The 24,613-nt window shown below is 36.0% G+C and overlaps 1 protein-coding gene across 1 annotated transcript in view; it reads right to left on the reverse strand.

Moving 5' to 3' along the window:
• Positions 1-24,613, reverse strand: part of LOC102803156 (E3 ubiquitin-protein ligase rnf213-alpha-like) — a 48,853-nt gene that overhangs the window by 17,367 nt on the left and 6,873 nt on the right. The window contains exons 11-29 of the mRNA XM_085502431.1: positions 24,136-24,356; positions 23,756-24,001; positions 22,786-23,124; positions 21,149-21,290; positions 20,691-21,022; positions 20,338-20,513; positions 19,881-20,078; positions 18,234-18,433; positions 16,448-16,556; positions 14,096-14,196; positions 13,630-13,815; positions 12,283-12,534; positions 10,719-10,830; positions 10,141-10,569; positions 9,290-9,406; positions 9,065-9,169; positions 8,176-8,229; positions 7,762-7,956; positions 652-730 (exon numbers count right to left, since the gene is read on the reverse strand). Coding sequence (XP_085358557.1) covers positions 652-730; positions 7,762-7,956; positions 8,176-8,229; positions 9,065-9,169; positions 9,290-9,406; positions 10,141-10,569; positions 10,719-10,830; positions 12,283-12,534; positions 13,630-13,815; positions 14,096-14,196; positions 16,448-16,556; positions 18,234-18,433; positions 19,881-20,078; positions 20,338-20,513; positions 20,691-21,022; positions 21,149-21,290; positions 22,786-23,124; positions 23,756-24,001; positions 24,136-24,356 — 3,593 coding nt within the window. The remainder of the gene's footprint in view (positions 1-651; positions 731-7,761; positions 7,957-8,175; positions 8,230-9,064; positions 9,170-9,289; positions 9,407-10,140; positions 10,570-10,718; positions 10,831-12,282; positions 12,535-13,629; positions 13,816-14,095; positions 14,197-16,447; positions 16,557-18,233; positions 18,434-19,880; positions 20,079-20,337; positions 20,514-20,690; positions 21,023-21,148; positions 21,291-22,785; positions 23,125-23,755; positions 24,002-24,135; positions 24,357-24,613) is intronic.

Here is a 24,613-nt window from a genome sequence, read left to right on the forward strand (position 1 = left end):
AAACTTCGGGAAAGACACATGCATAATTATGTATTTCATAATGTATGATGTACGTGTGAAATTTTAATGTGATCAGTACAGGTATTCTGAGACAGGTGGGAAAATACATGTTTTCAGATTTTGTTCAAAAGAGGACTAAAAATGATGTGCATCAAAATTCCATAGTGTTCAAATTACATATAAAGTTTGAACAAAATATGTTCATACATGACAGAAATCTAGTTCCGGAAAGGCAGAAATTCATTTTTATATCATGTCATTTTATAGTAAATCAATCAATCAATCATTTATACAAGTTAAAAATAGAAGGCACTCTGAGACTGCATTTCTCCACCACAGATGCAAATTACTTATCTTCACTAATATTTCTAAAACGACTGCATTAAATATGTCTTATGACGAAAAATCTTTATCATAATACATGTAAACCTCTAATTTTATTTTGAAAAGTTTTGAATAGTAAACTCACTCAATAAATCATACAAGGACCCTATGGTTCCAGTGCTGTATATCTGACATGCCCTGACCAATTATGTTCAAATATTATACATCATGTCACACATATGCACAAGTATTTATTTGATGATCAAATTAAAAAAGAAAAAAGGATGGCCATTTAAATGTTAAGAACATCATTATCTATGCACTCACCATACCACTTTTTACCATCTTTAACTGCTTCCATAGCTTCTAATAACAGATCTTCATGCATTGTTGGAAAGTATGCATTCTACAAAAATAATCAAGTAATTTACATTACTGAAGACATCTTTGCTGGCCAATGTCAATGTACATAGACTGAAGACATCTTTGCTGGCCAATGTCAATGTACATAGACTGAGCACATCTTTGCTGGCCAATGTCAATGTACATAGACTGAACACATCTTTACTGGCCAATGTCAATGTACATAGACTGAGCACATCTTTGCTGGCCAATGTCAATGTACATAGACTGAACACATCTTTGCTGGCCAATGTCAATGTACATAGACTGAACACATCTTTGCTGGCCAATGTCAATGTACATAGACTGAACACATCTTTGCTGGCCAATGTCAATGTACATAGACTGAACACATCTTTGCTGGCCAATGTCAATGTACATAGACTGAACACATCTTTACTGGCCAATGTCAATGTACATAGACTAAACACATCTTTGCTGGCCAATGTCAATGTACATAGACTGAACACATCTTTGCTGGCCAATGTCCATCTACATAGACTGAACACATCTTTGCTGGCCAATGTCAATGTACATAGACTGAACACATCTTTGCTGGCCAATGCCAATGTACATGGACTGAACACATCTTTACTGGCCAATGTCAATATACATAAACTGAACACATCTTTGCTGGCCAATGTCCATCTACATAGACTGAACACATCTTTGCTGGCCAATGTCAATGTACATAGACTGAGCACATCCTTACTGGCCAATGTCAATGTACATAGACTAAACACATCTTTACTGGCTAATGTACATAGACTAAACACATCTTTACTGGCCAATGTCAATGTACATAGACTGAACACATCTTTGCTGGCCAATGCCAATGTACATAGACTAAACACATCTTTACTGGCCAATGTCAATGTACATAGACTAAACACATCTTTACTGGCCAATGTACATAGACTGAACACATCTTTACTGGCCAATGTCAATGTACATAGACTAAACACATCTTTACTGGCCAATGTCAATGTACATAGACTAAACACATCTTTGCTGGCCAATGTCAATGTACAGAGACTAAACACATCTTTACTGGCCAATGTCAATGTACATAAACTGAACACATCTTTGCTGGCCAATGTCCATCTACATAGACTGAACACATCTTTGCTGGCCAATGTCAATGTACATAGACTGAGCACATCCTTACTGGCCAATGTCAATGTACATAGACTAAACACATCTTTACTGGCCAATGTACATAGACTAAACACATCTTTACTGGCCAATGTCAATGTACATAGACTAAACAAATCTTTACTGGCCAATGTACATAGACTAAACACATCTTTACTGGCCAATGTCAATGTACATAGACTAAACACATCTTTGTTGGCCAATGTCAATGTATATAGACTAAACACATCTTTACTGGCCAATGTACATAGACTAAACACATCTTTACTGGCCAATGTCAATGTACATAGACTAAACACATCTTTACTGGCCAATGTACATAGACTAAACACATCTTTACTGGCCAATGTACATAGACTAAACACATCTTTACTGGCCAATGTCAATGTACATAGACTAAACACATCTTTACTGGCCAATGCACATAGACTAAACACATCTTTACTGGCCAATGTCAATGTACATAGACTAAACACATCTTTACTGGCCAATGTCAATGTACATAGACTAAACACACCTTTACTGGCCAATGTCAATGTACATAGACTGAGCACATCTTTACTGGCCAATGTCAATGTACATAGACTGAGCACATCTTTGCTGGCCAATGTCAATGTACATAGACTGAACACATCTTTACTGGCCAATGTCAATGTACATAGACTAAACACATCTTTGCTGGCCAATGTCAATGTACATAGACTGAACACATCTTTGCTGGCCAATGTCAATGTACATAGACTGAACACATCTTTGCTGGCCAATGTCAATGTACATAGACTGAACACATCTTTGCTGGCCAATGTCAATGTACATAGACTGAACACATCTTTACTGGCCAATGTCAATGTACATAGACTAAACACATCTTTGCTGGCCAATGTCAATGTACATAGACTGAACACATCTTTGCTGGCCAATGTCCATCTACATAGACTGAACACATCTTTGCTGGCCAATGTCAATGTACATAGACTGAACACATCTTTGCTGGCCAATGTCAATGTACATGGACTGAACACATCTTTACTGGCCAATGTCAATGTACATAAACTGAACACATCTTTGCTGGCCAATGTCCATCTACATAGACTGAACACATCTTTGCTGGCCAATGTCAATGTACATAGACTGAGCACATCCTTACTGGCCAATGTCAATGTACATAGACTAAACACATCTTTACTGGCTAATGTACATAGACTAAACACATCTTTACTGGCCAATGTCAATGTACATAGACTAAACACATCTTTACTGGCCAATGTACATAGACTAAACACATCTTTACTGGCCAATGTCAATGTACATAGACTAAACACATCTTTACTGGCCAATGTACATAGACTAAACACATCTTTACTGGCCAATGTCAATGTACATAGACTAAACACATCTTTACTGGCCAATGTCAATGTACATAGACTAAACACATCTTTGCTGGCCAATGTCAATGTACATAGACTAAACACATCTTTACTGGCCAATGTCAATGTACATAAACTGAACACATCTTTGCTGGCCAATGTCCATCTACATAGACTGAACACATCTTTGCTGGCCAATGTCAATGTACATAGACTGAGCACATCCTTACTGGCCAATGTCAATGTACATAGACTAAACACATCTTTACTGGCCAATGTACATAGACTAAACACATCTTTACTGGCCAATGTCAATGTACATAGACTAAACACATCTTTGCTGGCCAATGTCAATGTATATAGACTAAACACATCTTTACTGGCCAATGTCAATGTACATAGACTAAACACATCTTTACTGGCCAATGTCAATGTACATAGACTAAACACATCTTTACTGGCCAATGTCAATGTACATAGACTAAACACACCTTTACTGGCCAATGTCAATGTACATAGACTGAGCACATCTTTACTGGCCAATGTCAATGTACATAGACTGAGCACATCTTTGCTGGCCAATGTCAATGTACATAGACTGAACACATCTTTACTGGCCAATGTCAATGTACATAGACTAAACACATCTTTGCTGGCCAATGTCAATGTACATAGACTAAACACATCTTTACTGGCCAATGTCAATGTACATAGACTGAACACATCTTTGTTGGCCAATGTCAATGTACATAAACTGAACACATCTTTGCTGGCCAATGTCCATCTACATAGACTGAACACATCTTTGCTGGCCAATGTCAATGTACATAGACTGAACACATCTTTACTGGCCAATGTCAATGAACATAGACTGAGCACATCTTTACTGGCCAATGTCAATGTACATAGACTAAACACATCTTTACTGGCCAATTTCAGTGTACATAGACTGAACACATCTTTACTGGCCAATGTCAATGTACATAGACTGAGCACATCTTTGCTGGCCAATGTCAATGTACATAGACTGAACACATCTTTACTGGCCAATGTCAATGTACATAGACTAAACACATCTTTACTGGCAAATGTACATAGACTAAACACATCTTTACTGGCCAATGTCAATGTACATAGACTAAACACATCTTTACTGGCCAATGTCAATGTACATAGACTAAACACATCTTTACTGGCCAATGTCAATGTACATAGGCTAAACACATCTTTGCTGGCCAATGTCAATGTACATAGACTAAACACATCTTTGCTGGCCAATGTCAATGTACATAGACTAAACACATCTTTACTGGCCAATGTCAATGTACATAGACTGAACACATCTTTACTGGCCAATGTCAATGTACATAGACTAAACACATCTTTACTGGCCAATGTACATAGACTAAACACATCTTTACTGGTCAATGTCAATGTACATAGACTAAACACATCTTTACTGGCCAATGTCAATGTACACAGACTGAACACATCTTTGTTGGCCAATGTCAATGTACATAAACTGAACACATCTTTGCTGGCCAATGTCCATCTACATAGACTGAACACATCTTTACTGGCCAATGTCAATGTACATAGACTAAACACATCTTTACTGGCCAATGTCAATGTACATAGACTGAACACATCTTTACTGGCCAATGTCCATCTACATAGACTGAACACATCTTTACTGGCCAATGTCAATGTACATAGACTAAACACATCTTTACTGGCCAATGTCAATGTACATAGACTAAACACATCTTTACTGGCCAATGTCAATGTACATAGACTGAACACATCTTTACTGGCCAATGTACATAGACTAAACACATCTTTACTGGCCAATGTCAATGTACATAGACTAAACACATCTTTACTGGCCAATGTCAATGTACATAGACTGAACACATCTTTACTGGCCAATGTCAATGTACATAGACTAAACACATCTTTACTGGCCAATGTCAATGTACATAGACTAAACACATCTTTACTGGCCAATGTCAATGTACATAGACTGAACACATCTTTACTGGCCAATGTACATAGACTAAACACATCTTTACTGGCCAATGTCAATGTACATAGACTAAACACATCTTTACTGGCCAATGTCAATGTACATAGACTAAACACATCTTTACTGGCCAATGTCAATGTACATAGACTAAACACACCTTTACTGGCCAATGTCAATGTACATAGACTGAGCACATCTTTGCTGGCCAATGTCAATGTACATAGACTGAACACATCTTTACTGGCCAATGTCAATGTACATAGACTGAGCACATCTTTACTGGCCAATGTCAATGTACATAGACTGAGCACATCTTTGCTGGCCAATGTCAATGTACATAGACTGAACACATCTTTACTGGCCAATGTCAATGTACATAGACTAAACACATCTTTGCTGGCCAATGTCAATGTACATAGACTAAACACATCTTTACTGGCCAATGTCAATGTACATAGACTGAACACATCTTTGTTGGCCAATGTCAATGTACATAAACTGAACACATCTTTGCTGGCCAATGTCCATCTACATAGACTGAACACATCTTTGCTGGCCAATGTCAATGTACATAGACTGAACACATCTTTACTGGCCAATGTCAATGAACATAGACTGAGCACATCTTTACTGGCCAATGTCAATGTACATAGACTAAACACATCTTTACTGGCCAATTTCAGTGTACATAGACTGAACACATCTTTACTAGCCAATGTCAATGTACATAGACTGAGCACATCTTTGCTGGCCAATGTCAATGTACATAGACTGAACACATCTTTACTGGCCAATGTCAATGTACATAGACTGAACACATCTTTGCTGGCCAATGTCAGTGTACATAGACTAAACACATCTTTACTGGCAAATGTACATAGACTAAACACATCTTTACTGGCCAATGTCAATGTACATAGACTAAACACATCTTTACTGGCCAATGTCAATGTACATAGGCTAAACACATCTTTGCTGGCCAATGTCAATGTACATAGACTAAACACATCTTTACTGGCCAATGTCAATGTACATAGACTGAGCACATCTTTGCTGGCCAATGTCAATGTACATAGACTGAACACATCTTTACTGGCCAATGTCAATGTACATAGACTAAACACATCTTTACTGGCCAATGTACATAGACTAAACACATCTTTACTGGTCAATGTCAATGTACATAGACTAAACACATCTTTACTGGCCAATGTACATAGACTAAACACATCTTTACTGGCCAATGTCAATGTACACAGACTGAACACATCTTTGTTGGCCAATGTCAATGTACATAAACTGAACACATCTTTGCTGGCCAATGTCCATCTACATAGACTGAACACATCTTTACTGGCCAATGTCAATGTACATAGACTGAACACATCTTTGTTGGCCAATGTCAATGTACATAAACTGAACACATCTTTGCTGGCCAATCTCCATCTACATAGACTGAACACATCTTTACTGGCCAATGTCAATGTACATAGACTGAACACATCTTTACTGGTCAATGTACATAGAATGAACACATCTTTGCTGGCCAATGTCAATGTACATAGACTAAACACTTCTTTACTGGCCAATGTCAATGTACATAGACTGAACACATCTTTGCTGGCCAATGTACATAGACTGAACACATCTTTACTGGCCAATGTACATAGACTAAACACATCTTTGCTGGCCAATGTCAATGTACATAGACTGAACACATCTTTGCTGGCCAATGTCAATGTACATAGACTGAACATATCTTTGCTGGCCAATGTCAGTGTACATAGACTGAACACATCTTTACTGAACACTTCCTGACCATCATACCTTGGCAAAGCAATGTACATGGAGTGAACACATCGTATAAACACCCAGAACCTCCCTAGGCAACATTTCCATCCATTGAATTCGCTGCTGTCTCTCCTGATTTGTTTTGTCTCAGGCACTAATTGTAAGTGCATATGTAAAACCCAGACTCCCAAACGTAATACCACATTCATACTGTTGAGTTAACAGTCATCACCAGGAATCGAACCCAGAACCGCCCTAGTATGAGGAAACACATTAACCACTATACCAATGCTCTGTCACATCTATTGTTATGGCTGTATATGAAAAGATACTGACTATGTGCATTCTGAAATTACCAGCTAGGAACTTATTACAATGAGATATCAATTTATGATTTTATTTACTATCAAAACAAAAAATATTCATTTTTTAGTATGTAGGAACAAGAAAATAAACAAAGTTGACAGATGCCCCCCCCCAGCCATATCAAGATGATGAGTGTTGAATTTACATTTGGAGAAAACAGAGTTTTAGTTTTCATCACTCTGTATTATATTCAAATGTATCAGCATGTAATCCACACCTAGTTTCCAACAGAACTGTATGACCATCACAAACACCAAGTTTCAAAATGATAAGAGTTTAGACTACATGTATGTGGGATAAAATATAAATTTTACAGAAATTCCAACTCACATTCATTGACTGTGGATTTACCATCAACGCAACAAGGGGGTCTGTCACATTATTCTGGCCACTACACTGCAAGACTGACATAGCATGTACAACGATGGCAGCAAGGGTACGGTGCAGTGGCTGCTGATTGGCCACTACCTTCAGATGGGTACACTTTCCTCCTTGTCTATTGAACACCAGATCTTTAGCCAGTCCCTTTATAGTAAAATTGTGAATTAATTATTAGACATAGTGGATGATTTTTGTGAGTAAATTACACATAAATGGCAATAATTTTCTGAAACAGTCAGTCATATACATGTATTTATTGGCATATTTCAGAATGTTAACTTCAATAATTTTTACTGTTCACGATTTCAATACTAATCTAACACATCAAAATTATCTTACAAAACAAAAAAATCATTCACTCACTTCTTTCTGTATAGAGTTACTTTTCTCTATAAAAGTTACCAGATTCTGAGCGACCTGGAAGATAAGAATAGTTTTAAAATTATCATCTTCTTCAATCTCACCACTATCAACACCTGTGTTCAGTGATCTCAATCAAGCATCCAGCACATCACAAGCTGAACAAAAATAACGTATACCATATTGGCTCTATTAGAAGCACATCTCTAATGAAATGCATTTCAACCAATTGCAAAACTAATTGAGTCTTTACCATCGCTCTTAGACACTATTATACCAAGGCTTCTTGGAATAATTGGTTTTTGATATTTACGTAGAAAATTATTATGCCAATTAAGCAATTATCATTCATAGTTTTCAACCAAAAACCAATTAGGTCTGTGCATTGTTCCAGAGCACATATGTAGCAAGTTTCATTATGTGATAATTAATTTTTAGAAAATTGGTGGAAAGAGAGAGTAAATTATTATGCGATTTAGGTAATATAGATGTATATAAACCAAAAATTAATTAAATTGTTGCATTGTACGTCTTAGAGTATTTAATAATTATTTACTAAGATTCATTGAAATGTGATTAGAACTTGATATATCATTGGAACCCTAAGCTGGGCAAAACGTATGTACAAGTTTAATTAAATATTAAGATAAATTATATAAAAAACATCCTCGGAAGTTGGTATCTGTATTTTTAAATAGTAATGCAAGTACACATTGGTCTCTATGTCAGTGAGCAACATTCTGAATAACTGTTGTGAAACAAACAAAACAATTCCAGCAGTGTAGCAACATTTAGCACAATATTAATTGTCACTCAAGAAGAAATGGTAACGATAGTAATTGGAACTCTGCGTATTCACATGCACTGTAGTATGGAAGTATAAAATGAATACCTGATCATCTACTGGCATTTGTGTATTGGCGTAACTCATGGTGAATTCTCTGTAGATAGCCAACATGAGTAAGGCTTCCTTGTATTCTCTTTTCTTTGTGCATCTCTATAAACAATTTAATATTAACACATGTAATCATCACACAATACAATGCTTTCAATATGGCACATTTTTAAGTAAAACTAATAATTCATATTTTTCTTTCTCAGAATCTGAAAATTATACCTTGATGATTTCTTTCACTTTCTCAAATCGTCCATCCAGCAAAGCCGTTGCCATAGCTTCTCGTAAATCTTGATACACTTTTCCACAAGTGACAAAACGGTCAGGTATAACTTCAACCTGAAAATAGGAGGGAAACTTTTTTACTTTTGTTTAAACTTAACTTGAAATTAGGTTAAACACTTCTAATATCAGAGATTTAAATGCTAAAAAAACGACACATTAGACAGGATTGTCGTTTGAAGTGGGGGAAGTGAATGTCACACTAGGTGTCGTTACATGTAACCTCATTGTGACCTTCAAAAAACGCTGAGTTTCATTATGAGGTGGCCATGTATGCACAGTGGCTTAGCAGCGGGCATTGTAGGCACCAACCCCATGACAGAGATCAAGATATATTTGGCTTGTGTCATGGTAAGAGCAATGTGTTACCTCAACCAGAGCCAGCAAGCTCTGTGTAGCGATTTCCAACACTGTGTTTATTGAAAAGAAAACAAAAAATATCAATTTGAAAGTACATTTAGCATATACATTGAATTACCAAACAATAATTGAGAAGGAGGTCAGGTGGTCATCAAGCTCTATTTGTAGAGCAACATAGAAGTTACAAATTGTCACCATATTACAGGGGTAAGTGTAAGTTCCACGCTAATTTTAATACCTACACCTACTTATATTATCGGAAAATCGAATATTTCACAAGTCTAGATCATTTTTGTTCTAGTTCTGAAGAGATATGTGCACAAACTCACTACTGCACACAAGCTACAATGTATATCTGTATATATATTTCATAAGTATGACAGCAGGTTCGGTCATGTTAAAATACCATATACAATGTGTTTACTATTCACCTGTTGTTGAGCTTCTGGAGGGGCAATCCACTTCAGATTTGGATTCGTCAGCAGACCGTGCAAACAGTCAATGCCATATCTACGACATATCTGTTTTACAAGGAACACTCTTGGCCACTTAGATCCACAACTTGTGAAGAATTTAGCTGTAATATCAAGTAGCTCTTCAGCAAGCTTGAATTGTGTTTGATTTGCATCAATCTCCATTTGATTTCTTTGACGGCTTCCACCAAAGAATTTGTATATGACTTCAGCAGCAGTGACAAGTCCAAATCTGACACCAGCAACTGACTGTAACTGTGTTACACCAATACTGCCTTCATCATGTTGACTTTGTTGAATAGAATCTCCAATTTTTGTAATAGCTCCTCTCAGTATAGCAAGTGTGGCATCTGAGCAGGACTGAACTGATTGATTATGGTATGAATCCTGTAGGAAAAAGAAAAGTCTTTAATTACCTTGATTGGTTTTATTTCTTTCTGGAATACATGTCTTAGAACACAACAAAAGGTAAGATACAGATATGATTTTTCAGCAGTGATATTCTGGGAGTATGAGGTTTACTTGAATTCACCTACCTCAATGCACTGGATGCACAGTAAGCAAAGTTCAATGATCTCTGCTTTAGACTTCACCAAGTGTCGTGCAGTATCAAAATATTTTTGCAAGTGGACATAAACTTGACAATTGCTAGTTGGAACAAAACAGGTACAAATAATTTAGATTTAGAATTAATTCATGCATCATATCGCTGGCATTTACATTCAATAGAATCTCTACATCAATGACATTCAATAGATTTGCAATATTTGTCAATGAAATTTAGTGGTTATCATATTGTCAAATGACACAAATGATTTGCTATATCATTCAATGACATTTCTATATGATTGAATAAGATTCAGTGACATTCCCATATCATTCAATAACGATCAATGGATTTCCTGTATCATTCAGTGAGAAGTATAATACAGTAAACAGGAATTGCAATTCTCATAAAAATTAATCCATTTATTCTGTACATCTTTTTTTCAAATGTTACCTACTTCTTGCTCATAATGAGACTTTATAATATTTATTATATTATGTATTTAGAGTTAACACAATTCCAGTTAAATACTTAAGGTTTTTGATAAATGATTATTCACAATGTTTGAATATAAAAACACATAAATCCTTTATATCTTACCTTGATATAAGTAGTAATTGTAATAAGAATTATCTGACAATAGGATTTGCATCAATACAATCCTCTATGAACGGAGTAAATCCTTTATATCTTACCTTGATCTAAGTAGTAATTGTAATAAGAATGATCTGACAATGGGATTTGGATCAATACAATCTTCTATGGATGGAGTAAATCCTTTATATCTTACTTTGATCTAAGCAGTAGTTGTAATAAGAATTATCTGACAATAGGATTTGCATCAATACAATCCTCTATGAATGGAGTAAATCCTTTATATCTTACCTTGATCTAAGTAGTAATTGTAATAAGAATGATCTGACAATAGGATTTGCATCAATACAATCCTCTATGAATGGAGTAAATCCTTTATATCTTACTTTGATCTAAGCAGTAGTTGTAATAAGAATTATCTGACAATAGGATTAATTGCATCAATACAATCCTCTATGAATGGAGTAAATCCTTTATATCTTACCTTGATCTACGTAGTAATTGTAATAAGAATGATCTGAGAATGGGATTTGGATCAATACAATTTTCTATGAATGGAGTAAATCCTTTATATCTTACCTTGATCTAAGCAGTAGGTGTAATAAGAATTATCTGACAATAGGATTTGCATCAATACAATCCTCTATGAATGGAGTAAATCCTTTATATCTTACCTTGATCTAAGTAGTAATTGTAATAAGAATGATCTGACAATGGGATTTGGATCAATACAATTTTCTATGAATGGAGTAAATCCTTTATATCTTACCTTGATCTAAGCAGTAGTTGTAATAAGAATTATCTGACAATAGGATTTGCTTCAATACAATCCTCTATGAATGGAGTAAATCCTTTATATCTTACCTTGATCTAAGTAGTAATTGTAATAAAAATGATCTGACAATAGGATTCGGATCAATACAATCTTCTATGAATGGAGTAAATCCTTTATATCTTACCTTGATCTAAGCAGTAGTTGTAATAAGAATGATCTGACAATAGGATTTGGATCAATACAATCCTCTATGAATGGAGTAAATCCTTTACTTTGTCTGCCTTTTATCTCAGATTCTCTTGTTACATAACTCATTAGTTTAGATACGACTTCAGGTTCTGGTGCTCCATTGTCAGCAAAACAATATCTAGAGACTATCTCCATAAAGAAGGCATTGCAACATTGACGGAATGCATTGTGAGCATCTACCACTTTCCTGTAAACAAAATGAATTGCATATACATGTACATGTACTAATAAATCAAGTTAAAATTTTGTGAAAACAAACAATGTATTTTAAACATGTTCTTTGTATACGTCATGTGGCTCATGATCTATCATGGGAACGTTGGTCATGCCTTAACTGCCAATGAGCTATGAGGAGATATCAGTATAAGTTTCAACAAATACATGTAACATTCGTTGTTGTGAGCCTAGTCATGAACAATTCATTGTCAATGACAAGTCCTTGTTCAGTTTTTAGTGACTGTCAACAGTACCAAATTATTTAAACTCATGTGACAGACATCATATAAAGTGAAGCCAGTTTATTTGTGCATTATTTATTCTATTATTCTGCCCATGACATTCATAATGTATTTCTAGCATGAAAATGACAATGAGTGATTTTGAATCAGATTCTGAAATAAATGCATATTGAGCAAAAATGCAAGGCTCGAAAAAAAAAACGAGCATCAGTCTGCCATTTTCAATCAAATCTGGGGAAAAAATGAAGTGTATCAAGGATCCATCATGTTTAATGAACACAACAAGTTGAATGAAATACATGTATGTCCATGCACGATTGAGATGCAGTTCTGGATGGCAGAAATTTTTATGTATTTTTAGCACTAAAATGGCCATCATTTGGCAATCTTGAATTGGATCATGGAACAAATTCATCTACATAATATGTGTGTGTGAAGTTTGAATAAAATTGGCCACATTTACATCGTGATAAAATATGCATCTCCACATTTTTTTTTGTGGTCATACATGTACTTATGTGCCTGATGATTCACACATGAAGAACAATTAGTTCTAGAGCAAATGCCCTGTTTAAATAACATATGACCATTGGAGCTAGATGTACATTTTTTCAATTATGAAGGAAGTATCTAGAATAGAATAGAATAGAATAGAATAGAATAGAATAGAATAGAATAGAATAGAATAGAATAGAATAGAATAGAATAGAATAGAATAGAATAGAATAGAAGAGCCCTTTCAAGTATTGATTTTTTTGGTTCAAGACGTATAATAAAATGCAACACAGCATGTAATAATGAAATATAAACTTCATATAACTTACTTGCATTTTTCAGAACTCTCTAATCTGTATTGTTTTGGTAACTCTGCTCTACAACGTGGACAAGTTCTAGTTTCTTTAACCCTGAAAAGATCCTTCAGACACTTCAAACAAAAGACATGATCACAAGGCAATGCCACAGGTTCATTTATTGCTTCAAGGCAGATACCACAATCTTGGACACCATATCTGTTGAAGAATACAATACACAATGTGAAAGTTGATAAAAATAAGTGATATTAAAAATGATACAGTTGCTCTATAAAACTACATCAACAGATGATATATTCATCAAACTGAAACACATATTCTGTGTGACAAACAGATGGACAGAGCAACCACAATGGGTCCCAACTGTGCACAGCATGCTGCAGAAAAAAAATATGTTGTCAATGAAAAATGAGATGAAAAAATATGTTGTAAAGTGAAAAATAACATATAATTCAAAAAAAGAAGCACTCTAACTTACTTGAAATGAACTTTACTCGCTGTCTCATTGCATTTCCTGAGAAAGTTCTCTATCGTTGTGACACTCTGCACAGATTTCAAGTTAACACCTACTCCCAATGCCTAGATAGAACCACAGTTATCATTTTGTCATCATCAAACGCATTAAATGTAATAATGTTATCAAATGGGATGCAGAGATGCCAACTTTTACCTTTAACAAATAGTAATGATTAAAATTTAGGACTGCAAGTTAATTCTCAGCTCTATAGAACTAAATATCAAAAACCATACAAGCTAAAAGATATACATGTATCTTATTTTCCAATGAAATTTTCATTATGCAGTTAACTGTCCTTCATTTTTAGATCATGATTGAAAGTCAGGACTATATAATAGCAAATTAAATTGACTGCAAGGAATAAAATATGATTGGTTGCAATCTGACGTCTTAGATTATCACACGGCGTGCAATTGATTTCTGTTTATATGTAAGGTGACTGATTACGGCTATGATTTTTGACGTATAAAAGATTATTTAAACTGCGATTATTAAACGATTATTTTCTATGATGCATCTACCGATAAAATTGTAATAATTATTCTCTTTATCATAATAGTGTAATCTAGTCCTCAATTTTGTAATAAATAAGCTGAAATTGTAATGGTTGCCATCACTGGGGTTGGGTAGATTAAAACATCAATGAAAAGACCAAACTAAAGTCACATGACAGGAATGTGGTTTCTTCATCACGAACAATGTCATGGAAACTGCATATACATGTGGCAATGTAGAATTTCTGTTAGAGCTACAGTAAATCAGTGAAATCTTTACTGATACAACATCAGTCATGATGTGAGAAAAAATTTGTAGTAGTAAAAACAAGTCATTGAAAGTTCTCTTTTTGCTCGTCATATTAAAGCGGAGGGGTTGTCGCGAGTGTGTCCTTGAAACTTGAGTTCCAAGTGGCGTATACAACAGATTGTTTTATTTACATCAAAACGAGTGTTCCGTGTAGTAGTAATATGGCCAAAAATAAAAACAGCACTTATTCGGCCATCTTTGATCTGATTATGAAACACACTGATATGTATGATGTATGTGCCAAATACGAATGAAAATGATACATAAATTGTGGAAATATAGTAGTAAGGCCAAAAAGTCAGATGGCTGTCAATCGGCCATCCTTGACCAGATTTTGAAACAAATTGTCATGAACATGCATCCTAACATGTATTAAGTATATGTATGTGCCAAATTTGAATGAAAACTGACAGAGCACGTACGTCCAAGATACCGTCTAAAATAAAAAACAAGATGCCTGCCAGTCGACCATCTTTGATCCAATTGCGAAATAAATGTATCCTAACATGTATAATCTATGTACCAAGTTTGAATGAAAACTGACAAAGCATGTCCAAAATACAACATTTTCAAAAAACAAGATGGCTGCCAGTCGGCCATTTTGAATCGAATAACTAAACCACTGCAAATGCATATGTTTCACATAAAGTACTAGGCACATGCAAAGAATGAACGGAATCAGTCCACAGGATTCTGAAATATGACTCTGGACAGACTGACGCACAGACGGACGGATGGACAGAATCAAGAACTCATGGACGGTCAGGACATGTATCCTAACATGTATGATCTATGTACTAAATTTGAATGAAAACTGACAAAGCATGTCCAAAATACGACATTTTCAAAAAACAAGATGGCTGCCAGTCGACCATCTTTGATCCAATTGTGAAATAAATCATCATGGACATGTACATGTATCCAAACATGTATAATCTATGTACCAAGTTTGAATGAAAACTGAGAAAGCATGTCCAAAACACAACATTTTCAAAAAACAAGACGGCTGCCAGTCGGCCATTTTGAATCAAATCGCTAAACCACTGCATGTGCATATGTTCCACATAAAGTACAAGGCACATGCAAAGAATGAACAGAATCGGTCCACAAGATTCTGAAATATGACTCTGGATAGACTGACGCACGGACGGACAGACTCAGGAACTCACGAACGGTCGGGACATGTATCCTAACATGTATGATCTATGTACTAAATTTGAATGAAAACTGACAAAGCATGTCCAAAATACGACATTTTCAAAAAAACAAGATGGCTGCCAGTCGGCCATTTTGAATCGAATCGCTAAACCACTGCATGTGCATATGTCCCACTTAAAGTACTAGACACATGCAAAGAATGAACGTAATCCGTCCAAGGGATTCTGAGATATGACTCCGGACGGACGCATGGACAGAGACCGAATTATAAGTCCCCGTTTTCGAACTTCGTTCGAACGGGAACTAATAAAGTAGTCAAGATTGGTCTTCACACTTTACCACAAAACATACCTTCATCAGACGATAACAATGCTTAATGTTCTCATCTCCAACCTTTGTCTTAGGTGGACAAACATGTTCTACAAATAACTTCAAGACACAAAGACGAACCCATAGTGGTCTGCAAATCAGGAATAGAAAAGATTATACGTCATATTTGTATACTGGTACAAACAAAATTAAAACAAGAAATTAGTATGAATGATTAACATAAAACAAGCAGCCTATCGGCTGAGATAGCTCCGCTGTTAGCAATGCACATTTCAATTAAAGAACTGAAGACATCATTAGAAAATGAACAATATGAATAGTATCAAAGCAATCGGACTTACAGTTTTTAACAAGAAGTCGAAAATATCACTTTTTACCAAAAATGACAAAAATATTCACCAAAATTAGAGAATTAAAGATATCATTACAAAATGAACAAATCTGAGAGAGGTCCACATGTAGTACCTATATATGTAATATCAAAGCAACCGGACTTACAGTTTTCAACAAGAAGTATCACTTTTTACCAAAAATGACAAAAATATTCACCAAAATTAGAGAACTGAAGATATCATCACAAAATGAACAAATCTGCGAAAGGTCTACATGTAGTATCTATATATGTAATATCAAAGCAATTGATCTATTGGTTTTTAACAAGAATTCGAAAATATTACTTTTCACCAAAAATGACAAAAATAATCATCAAAATTAGATAATTGAAGATCTCATTACAAAATGAACAAATCTGAGAGAGGTCCACATGTAGTATCTATATATGTAATATCAAAGCAATCGGACTTGCGGTTTTTAACAAGAAGTCGAAAATATCACTTTTTACCAAAAATGACAAAAATATTCACCAAAATTAGAGAATTGAAGATATCATCACAAAATGAACAAATCTGAGAGAGGTCCACATGTAGTACCTATATATGTAATATCAAAGCAATCGGACTTGCGGTTTTTAACAAGAAGTCGAAAATATCACTTTTTACCAAAAATGACAAAAATATTCACCAAAAATAGAGAATTGAAGATATCATCACGAAATGAACAAATCTGAGAGAGGTCCACATGTAGTACCTATATATGTAGTATCAAAGCAATTGGACATGCAGTTTTTAACAAGAAGTCGAAAATATCACTTTTTACCAAAAATGACAAAAATATTCACCAAAATTAGAGAATTAAAGATATCATTACAAAATGAACAAATCTGAGAGAGGTCCACATGTAGTACCCATATATGTAATATCAAAGCATTTGCACTTGCGGTTTTTAACAAGAAGTCGAAAATATCACTTTTTACCAAAAATGACAAAAATATTCACCAACATTAGAGAATTGAAGATATCAACATGAAATGAACAAACCTAAGAGAGGTCTACCCAAGGTACATATACACCAAGTATCAAAGCATTCAGGCTTGTAGTTTTCAAGAAGAAGTCGAAAAAGTAAAACATTGACACGGACGACGACGGACGACGACGACGGACAATCACTCATATGATAAGCTCCGCTCGACAAAGTCGACAGCGGAGCTAAAAACTGTTTATTTCCTATAATGATTGTCACTTAGTACAATGGGACTACATATGTGTACCTGCACTGTTAAATACCAAAGTCCAATGGGACAACTATAATTCAATTCTTTTCATATTTGTTTTTCTCTTTTAGTTTGTTTGTTTTGTATATGCTTTTATTTCTTAATATGGGATATGCTAACTTTTCTACTTTATATTCTGCAATAAAGATTTAATAATAATAATAATAATGATTGATCAGATTGTCAACATATTCCTACCTGCAATGTTGAATATGTGTTCTGCTAATCTCACCATAGAAAATGGTGTCTTGAATCTCAGCATCTAAGACTCTTTCAACCACTGGACCAGCATCTTTTACTCTTCTCAACCATCGCTCTCTATTAGCATTGTCATTTAACTCATCTTTCTTTGGCTCAAGACTTTCCATCAACGCTATCAACGCCAGAGCATCCACTACCTTAAAATGACATAACAAATCTAATTCAGTGTCACAGAATAAATTTTGCTGGTATATGTAAATTATTTACAGTTTATTAACAATTAATTATTAAAAAAAACTTCATTATTTTCTGTTTAATTCAGAATAAATCAATACAGTGCAGAGTAAAAAAAACAGTGTGTTTTAAATATTTTTATAAATATACAAATTCAAAACGGCAACTGGAATTCCAATTAAGCAATCGTATTGTGACATAGCGAGTGTAAGTTAATATTAATGACATAGTTCAATGTCATCCAATCAACAGACACTTTAATTTGAATAAGTGGCCAGTTACAGATACTACATCACATTTATTTATGCGCTCACAGTATGTGTGTAGACAATGTTGAGCTGTTGAGCAAATCACAATTACCTTCATTTAAGTGAAAGCTGAGGGCCCATATTTATAAATATTTATAAAAGCTAATATATAAACAGGTTTGAAACTTATATTGGCATATATCTCAATCATTACACTGTCAGAGGAAAATAATGCTGGTTACAGGAACAAAAATATTTTACCAAATCTGGGATTAATAGAAACAATTCATTGAAAATGACACAGTCCCTGTTAAATTTTTGAAAGTTCTCTTTGTGCTCGTCATATTAAAGTGGAGGGGTTGTCACGAGCGTGTCCTCGAAACTTGAGTTCCAAGTGGCGTATACAACAGACTGTTTATTTACATCAAAACATGTGTTCCATGTAGTAGTAATATGGCCAAAAATAAAAACAGCCGTTTGCTCGGCCATCTTTGATCTGATTATGAAACACACTGATATGTATGATGTATGTGCCAAATACGAATAAAAATAGTACATAAATTATGGAAATATAGTAGTAAGGCCAAAAAGTCAGATGGCTGTCAATCGGCCATCTTTGACCAGATTTTGAAACAAATTGTCATGGACATGCATCCTAACACGTATAAAGTACATGTATGTGCCAAATTTGAATGAAAACTGACAGAGCACATCCAAGATGCCGCATAAAAAATACAAAAACAAGATGCCTGCCAGTCGACCATCTTTGATCCAATTGCGAAATAAATCGTCATGGACATGTATCCTATAATCTATGTACCAAGTTTGAATGAAAACTGACAAAGCATGTTCAAAATACAACATTTTCAAAAAAAAGATGGCTGCCAGTCGGCCATTTTGAATCGAATCGCTAAACCACTGCATGTGCATATGTCCCACATAAAGTACTAGGCACATGCAAAGAATGAAAGGAACCGGTCCAAGGGATTCTGAGATATGACTCAGGACGGACGCACAGATGCATGGACAGAGACTGAATTATAAGTCCCCGTTTTCGGACTTCGTCTGAACAGAGAATAATAACATTGTACTATATTTTAACACAGGGTTGTGCTATACCCATTGAAATGCTATTACAATAAAAGTCAGTGAAAATACTGACCACTTGGTTTTCTTGTTCAGCTGGAATTCTCTCTCGGATATCACTGGGCAGAAAATGTGCAATCTGAAAAAAGCTGTCCAGTCGGCCACGAATACGATGGTATGACATGTGTACTTGGGGAACTGCAAACAAGAATTCTTCGAAACCTTCCACTTGGTGATATTCAATTGAAGCGATATGTATTGCTCTGCATACCACCTAATGAGAGAATTTATTTGAGATGAAACAAGTTAAAAAAAAAAAAAAATTCTGACTCACTAGGCTATTAACCTGGAATCAGCTACTTGATGCACAGCACCTACATGACCACGAGACTGGCAAATATGTAAGTTTCTATGACAGGTACTGGTAAACTTTTTTGCCCAAGCAAGTGAATCTTCAGTGTTTACACCACAAGCATTTCTAATGGCAGTATAGAAACATTATATAATATGAATGTGAATCACAGCACACATACCTCATATTCATGATCATTGCTTGCTTTATACACCATCCTGACAAAATCATGTAGATAGGAATTCATGAATTCATTAAAGTCAGAATCCAATAGATTATTTAACATCGTTTGGCCAAGTTCTGCTTCCATGAGCAAGTCAGTAAAAGTCACTTCAATATTATGCTGTCCAGTGGAAGCTGAAAAAGGCAAAAGACATTGGTCATATTATATAAATTAAGATTACCAATTATAAATAAGTAAATTTGTTTTTGCTGCAACAACCAAGCTTCTCACATACTTTCCCAGACGACCATGTGCTAACGATATTAAACATACTTAGATGAAAACCAAATAATAATGACTTTTAAATTAACCTTTCATGTTTTGTGCTTCCTCCCATTTCTCTTCCACAAACTGCTTGATGACCCAGGAAAATGGGCAATGAGCAGTAAAAAAGCTGCCATTCACACCGGATGCAAGTACAGGCACGATTTCCCTTGGTGTATTCTTCACAGGTGATAAGAATGACTCGTATGTCATTTCTAATAACTTCTGATTTCTGAGTATTTGCAACCATAACTGATGAATCCAGCTTCCAGATGGTGACTTCAGGATCAGATCTAAGTTGTCATTGCGGTCAGCAAAGCCTATAACTTGTGCTAACAGTGGTGTTACTGTGCTTACCAGACTTTGCCATATAGCACGCCTGTGAAATGTGATGACAATTAGTATTTTTACAGAACTTGTATTAGTATTTTTACAGTACTCTTCCCTGATAGTTCTGGTAGCTAGAAAACACAGTCTATCTTCTTGATTGGAAAAAACACATTACCTGAAAGTTCCATTGGTCTGAACGCTTTCACCAGTCAAAGCTTCTTTACACAACCACTGGGTTGGATCAGGTGATCTTTGATCTTTCTCTTTCAGTAGTTGAAAGATACGTTCCTTTAAGATTTCAACAAAGTTCAGCTGATCTGTGACAATAATAAAGAATATATATGTTATTTAAAAAGAAAAGAATCTATTCCCACTAAAATAATATACTACATAAAAGTATGAAGTGAAAGTATTAGTCATTATAAACAATCTAATGCCCATAAAGTTTGATGACTGGGGCCCTTATGCCCACCAAGTTTGATGAGTGGGGCCCTAATGCCCACAAAGTTATATGAGTGGGACCCTTATGCCCACAAAGTTATATGAGTGGGGCCCTAATGCCCACAAAGTTATATGAGTGGGGCCCTTATGCCCACAAAGTTATATGAGTGGGGCCCTTATGCCCACAAAGTTATATGAGTGGGACCCTTATGCCAACAAAGTTTGATAGGTGGGGCCCTTATGCCCACCAAGTTTGATAGGTGGGGCCCTTATGCCCATCAAGTTTGATGAGTGGGGCCCTAATGCCAACAAAGTTTGATAGGTGGGGCCCTTATGCCCACCAAGTTTGATAGGTGGGGCCCTTATGCCCATCAAGTTTGATGAGTGGGGCCCTAATGCCAACAAAGTTTGATAGGTGGGGCCCTTATGCCCATCAAGTTTGATGAGTGGGGCCCTAATGCCAACAAAGTTTGATAGGTGGGGCCCTTATGCCCACCAAGTTTGATAGGTGGGGCCCTTATGCCCATCAAGTTTGATGAGTGGGGCCCTAATGCCAACAAAGTTTGATAGGTGGGGCCCTTATGCCCACCAAGTTTGATAGGTGGGGCCCTTATGCCCATCAAGTTTGATGAGTGGGGCCCTAATGCCAACAAAGTTTGATAGGTGGGGCCCTTATGCCCACCAAGTTTGATGAGTGGGGCCCTTATGCCAACAAAGTTTGATAGGTGGGGCCCTTATGCCCATCAAGTTTGATGAGTGGGGCCCTAATGCCAACAAAGTTTGATAGGTGGGGCCCTTATGCCCACCAAGTTTGATGAGTGGGGCCCTAATGCCCACAAAGTTATATGAGTGGGGCCCTAATGCCCACAAAGTTATATGAGTGGGGCTCTTATGCCCACAAAGTTTGATGACATGGGCCCTTATGCCCACCAAGTTTGATGACTTGGGCCCTTATGCCCACCAAGTTTGATGAGTGGGGCCCTTATGCCCACCAAGTTTGATGAGTGGGGCCCTAATGCCCACAAAGTTATATGAGTGGGGCCCTTATGCCCACAAAGTTTGATGACTTGGGCCCTTATGCCCACCAAGTTTGATGAGTGGGGCCCTTATGCCAACAAAGTTTGATACATGTAGGTGGGGCCCTTATGCCCACAACGTTTGATGAGTGGTACCCTTATGTCCACAAAATTTGATGAGTGATTAAGTGCTCATGCCCACAGTTTGATGCGTTAGACCCTTATGCGCCCAAAGTTTAATGAGTTGGGCCCTTTCGTCCACAAAGTTTAGTGAGTTGAGCCCTTATTCCCACAAAGTTTAGTAAGCATTATCTCAATACAATGTATGTCAAAATGACTGGTGCAATGTACTTACTGGGTTTGTTGCCTTCCCTTTTAAACAATTCTAACAGAATATCAATTCGACCTGTTGATCGATGTTTTCTACACTCTTCATCTTCTAACATTACAGCAGCAGACTGGATGCAACATTTCAACAATGCTCTGGTATCCAGGAGACCAAGTTTATCTGAAACATCTACATCCATCATCTCACCATCAATTCCTGGCACTTCAACAGCACAACTTGGCACCTCTTGTACTTTACCAATAAAACCAGCTATATTCAATAGTCCAGCTGTTTCAAGTGAATCTCCTTCACAAGTGGCTACTTCCATGGCTTCTTCTCCTCTGGATTCGACTTCCATTTGTTGTCCTGTTCAAAAAAATCAAACCTATGAATACACGCATCTAACAACACATATTATAAATCTAGCAGCGAAAACACAAGAGAATTCATTCCTCCATAAATATTGTAAGGGCTGTGTTCAAAAGTGATTCTACCTGGTAACCCTTTCTATTGTCAAACGCAGCAACAATATAGTGTGTGAATAAAACAGAATCACATCACTTATTTACAGTGATTACCAAGGCTATCATTTCAGGCTGTTATATCCCAAAACATAGTTACTACAAGCTGGAAAAATAGCATAATAATAAGGTTATCATGAAATTATCACAAAGTAGGACAATGGCATTACAAGATAATATCACGTAGCAAAGGTCAATGCAATCCTGTATTGCCTAGGTGCATAATTCACGGTATTCTCATAATAATTGGATTACATCACCAAATTGCAAACACATTTAAAATTCACAATGTGTACAGTCAAGGCAGATTTTAGTACAGTCAAACCTTTAGATCAAGACCATCTGCCCAATTCAATTTACATTTAAAGTGACCTGTATATATATATGACCACTATTCCAATGTGACCATCAACATTGACAAATTGCCTCCTAAACTGAGAAATAAAGGTATGAAATCTGTACAGGTTATGACTTGCCTTTCTCTATGATTCCATCCACAAGTTCAACTGATATGCCTGTTGTCTCACTTTCCATAATATCATCCGATTCCTCAGATATCTGAATCCCAGAATCACTGGGAGAAATCTTTTTCAGTTGTTGCCTTTTTGGAATGTCACTTTCAAAGACAGCACTCATTGATTGGTTCTGCAGAGCAGTAATTTCTGGATGGCTTGACAGCGGTGGTCTCAAATCATCTATATGTGCAGCTAACCATTTACCACCTGAATGAGAATTGCATTGATTTAATTAGATTCAGCAGGTTAACTGAGGCAAATATTATTCATCTAACACAGTGACCACATGTCTTCTGTACCATATTAGAGCAAATGAAAAAAAAAATGTAAAGCTCACACACCTTGCAGTCCATCAAAACATCCACCAGCAACTCTCGGTAGTTGAATAATAAAAACGACATGAGCAAGTTGCCAGTTATCATTGTGTTTCATTGCTTGTGCTCTTTCATCTTGTACTATGTATCGTGAGCATGCTATCAGATTGGTATTTTCATCACCAGCATCACACTGAACAAGAAGAAGTCTTTCCATCTTTGAAGCATCAGTGTCAGTGAAGAATGCCCTGAAGGAAAGAAACCACACAAATTTATACTTCATGGTAAAGGATAATGGTAAAATGATTACAAGTGAATGTACAAGTACATCACTCTGGGCTTGTGAGTTCAAAGCATATGACTGGTGATTAGCGAGGAAAGGAGCAGCATACAGGACTAGCAGTTTTTATTGTACCATTTATACTACATGATATCTGCTCAGAGTGTACATTACAACCTGGGTACTTGCTATACTTGACCGGGTTTATCAAACTTTATTATGCAT

Source organism: Saccoglossus kowalevskii, chromosome 8 (genome assembly GCF_978046115.1).
Source record: "Saccoglossus kowalevskii chromosome 8, keSacKowa6.1, whole genome shotgun sequence".
NCBI classification, from domain to species: Eukaryota; Metazoa; Hemichordata; class Enteropneusta; family Harrimaniidae; genus Saccoglossus; species Saccoglossus kowalevskii.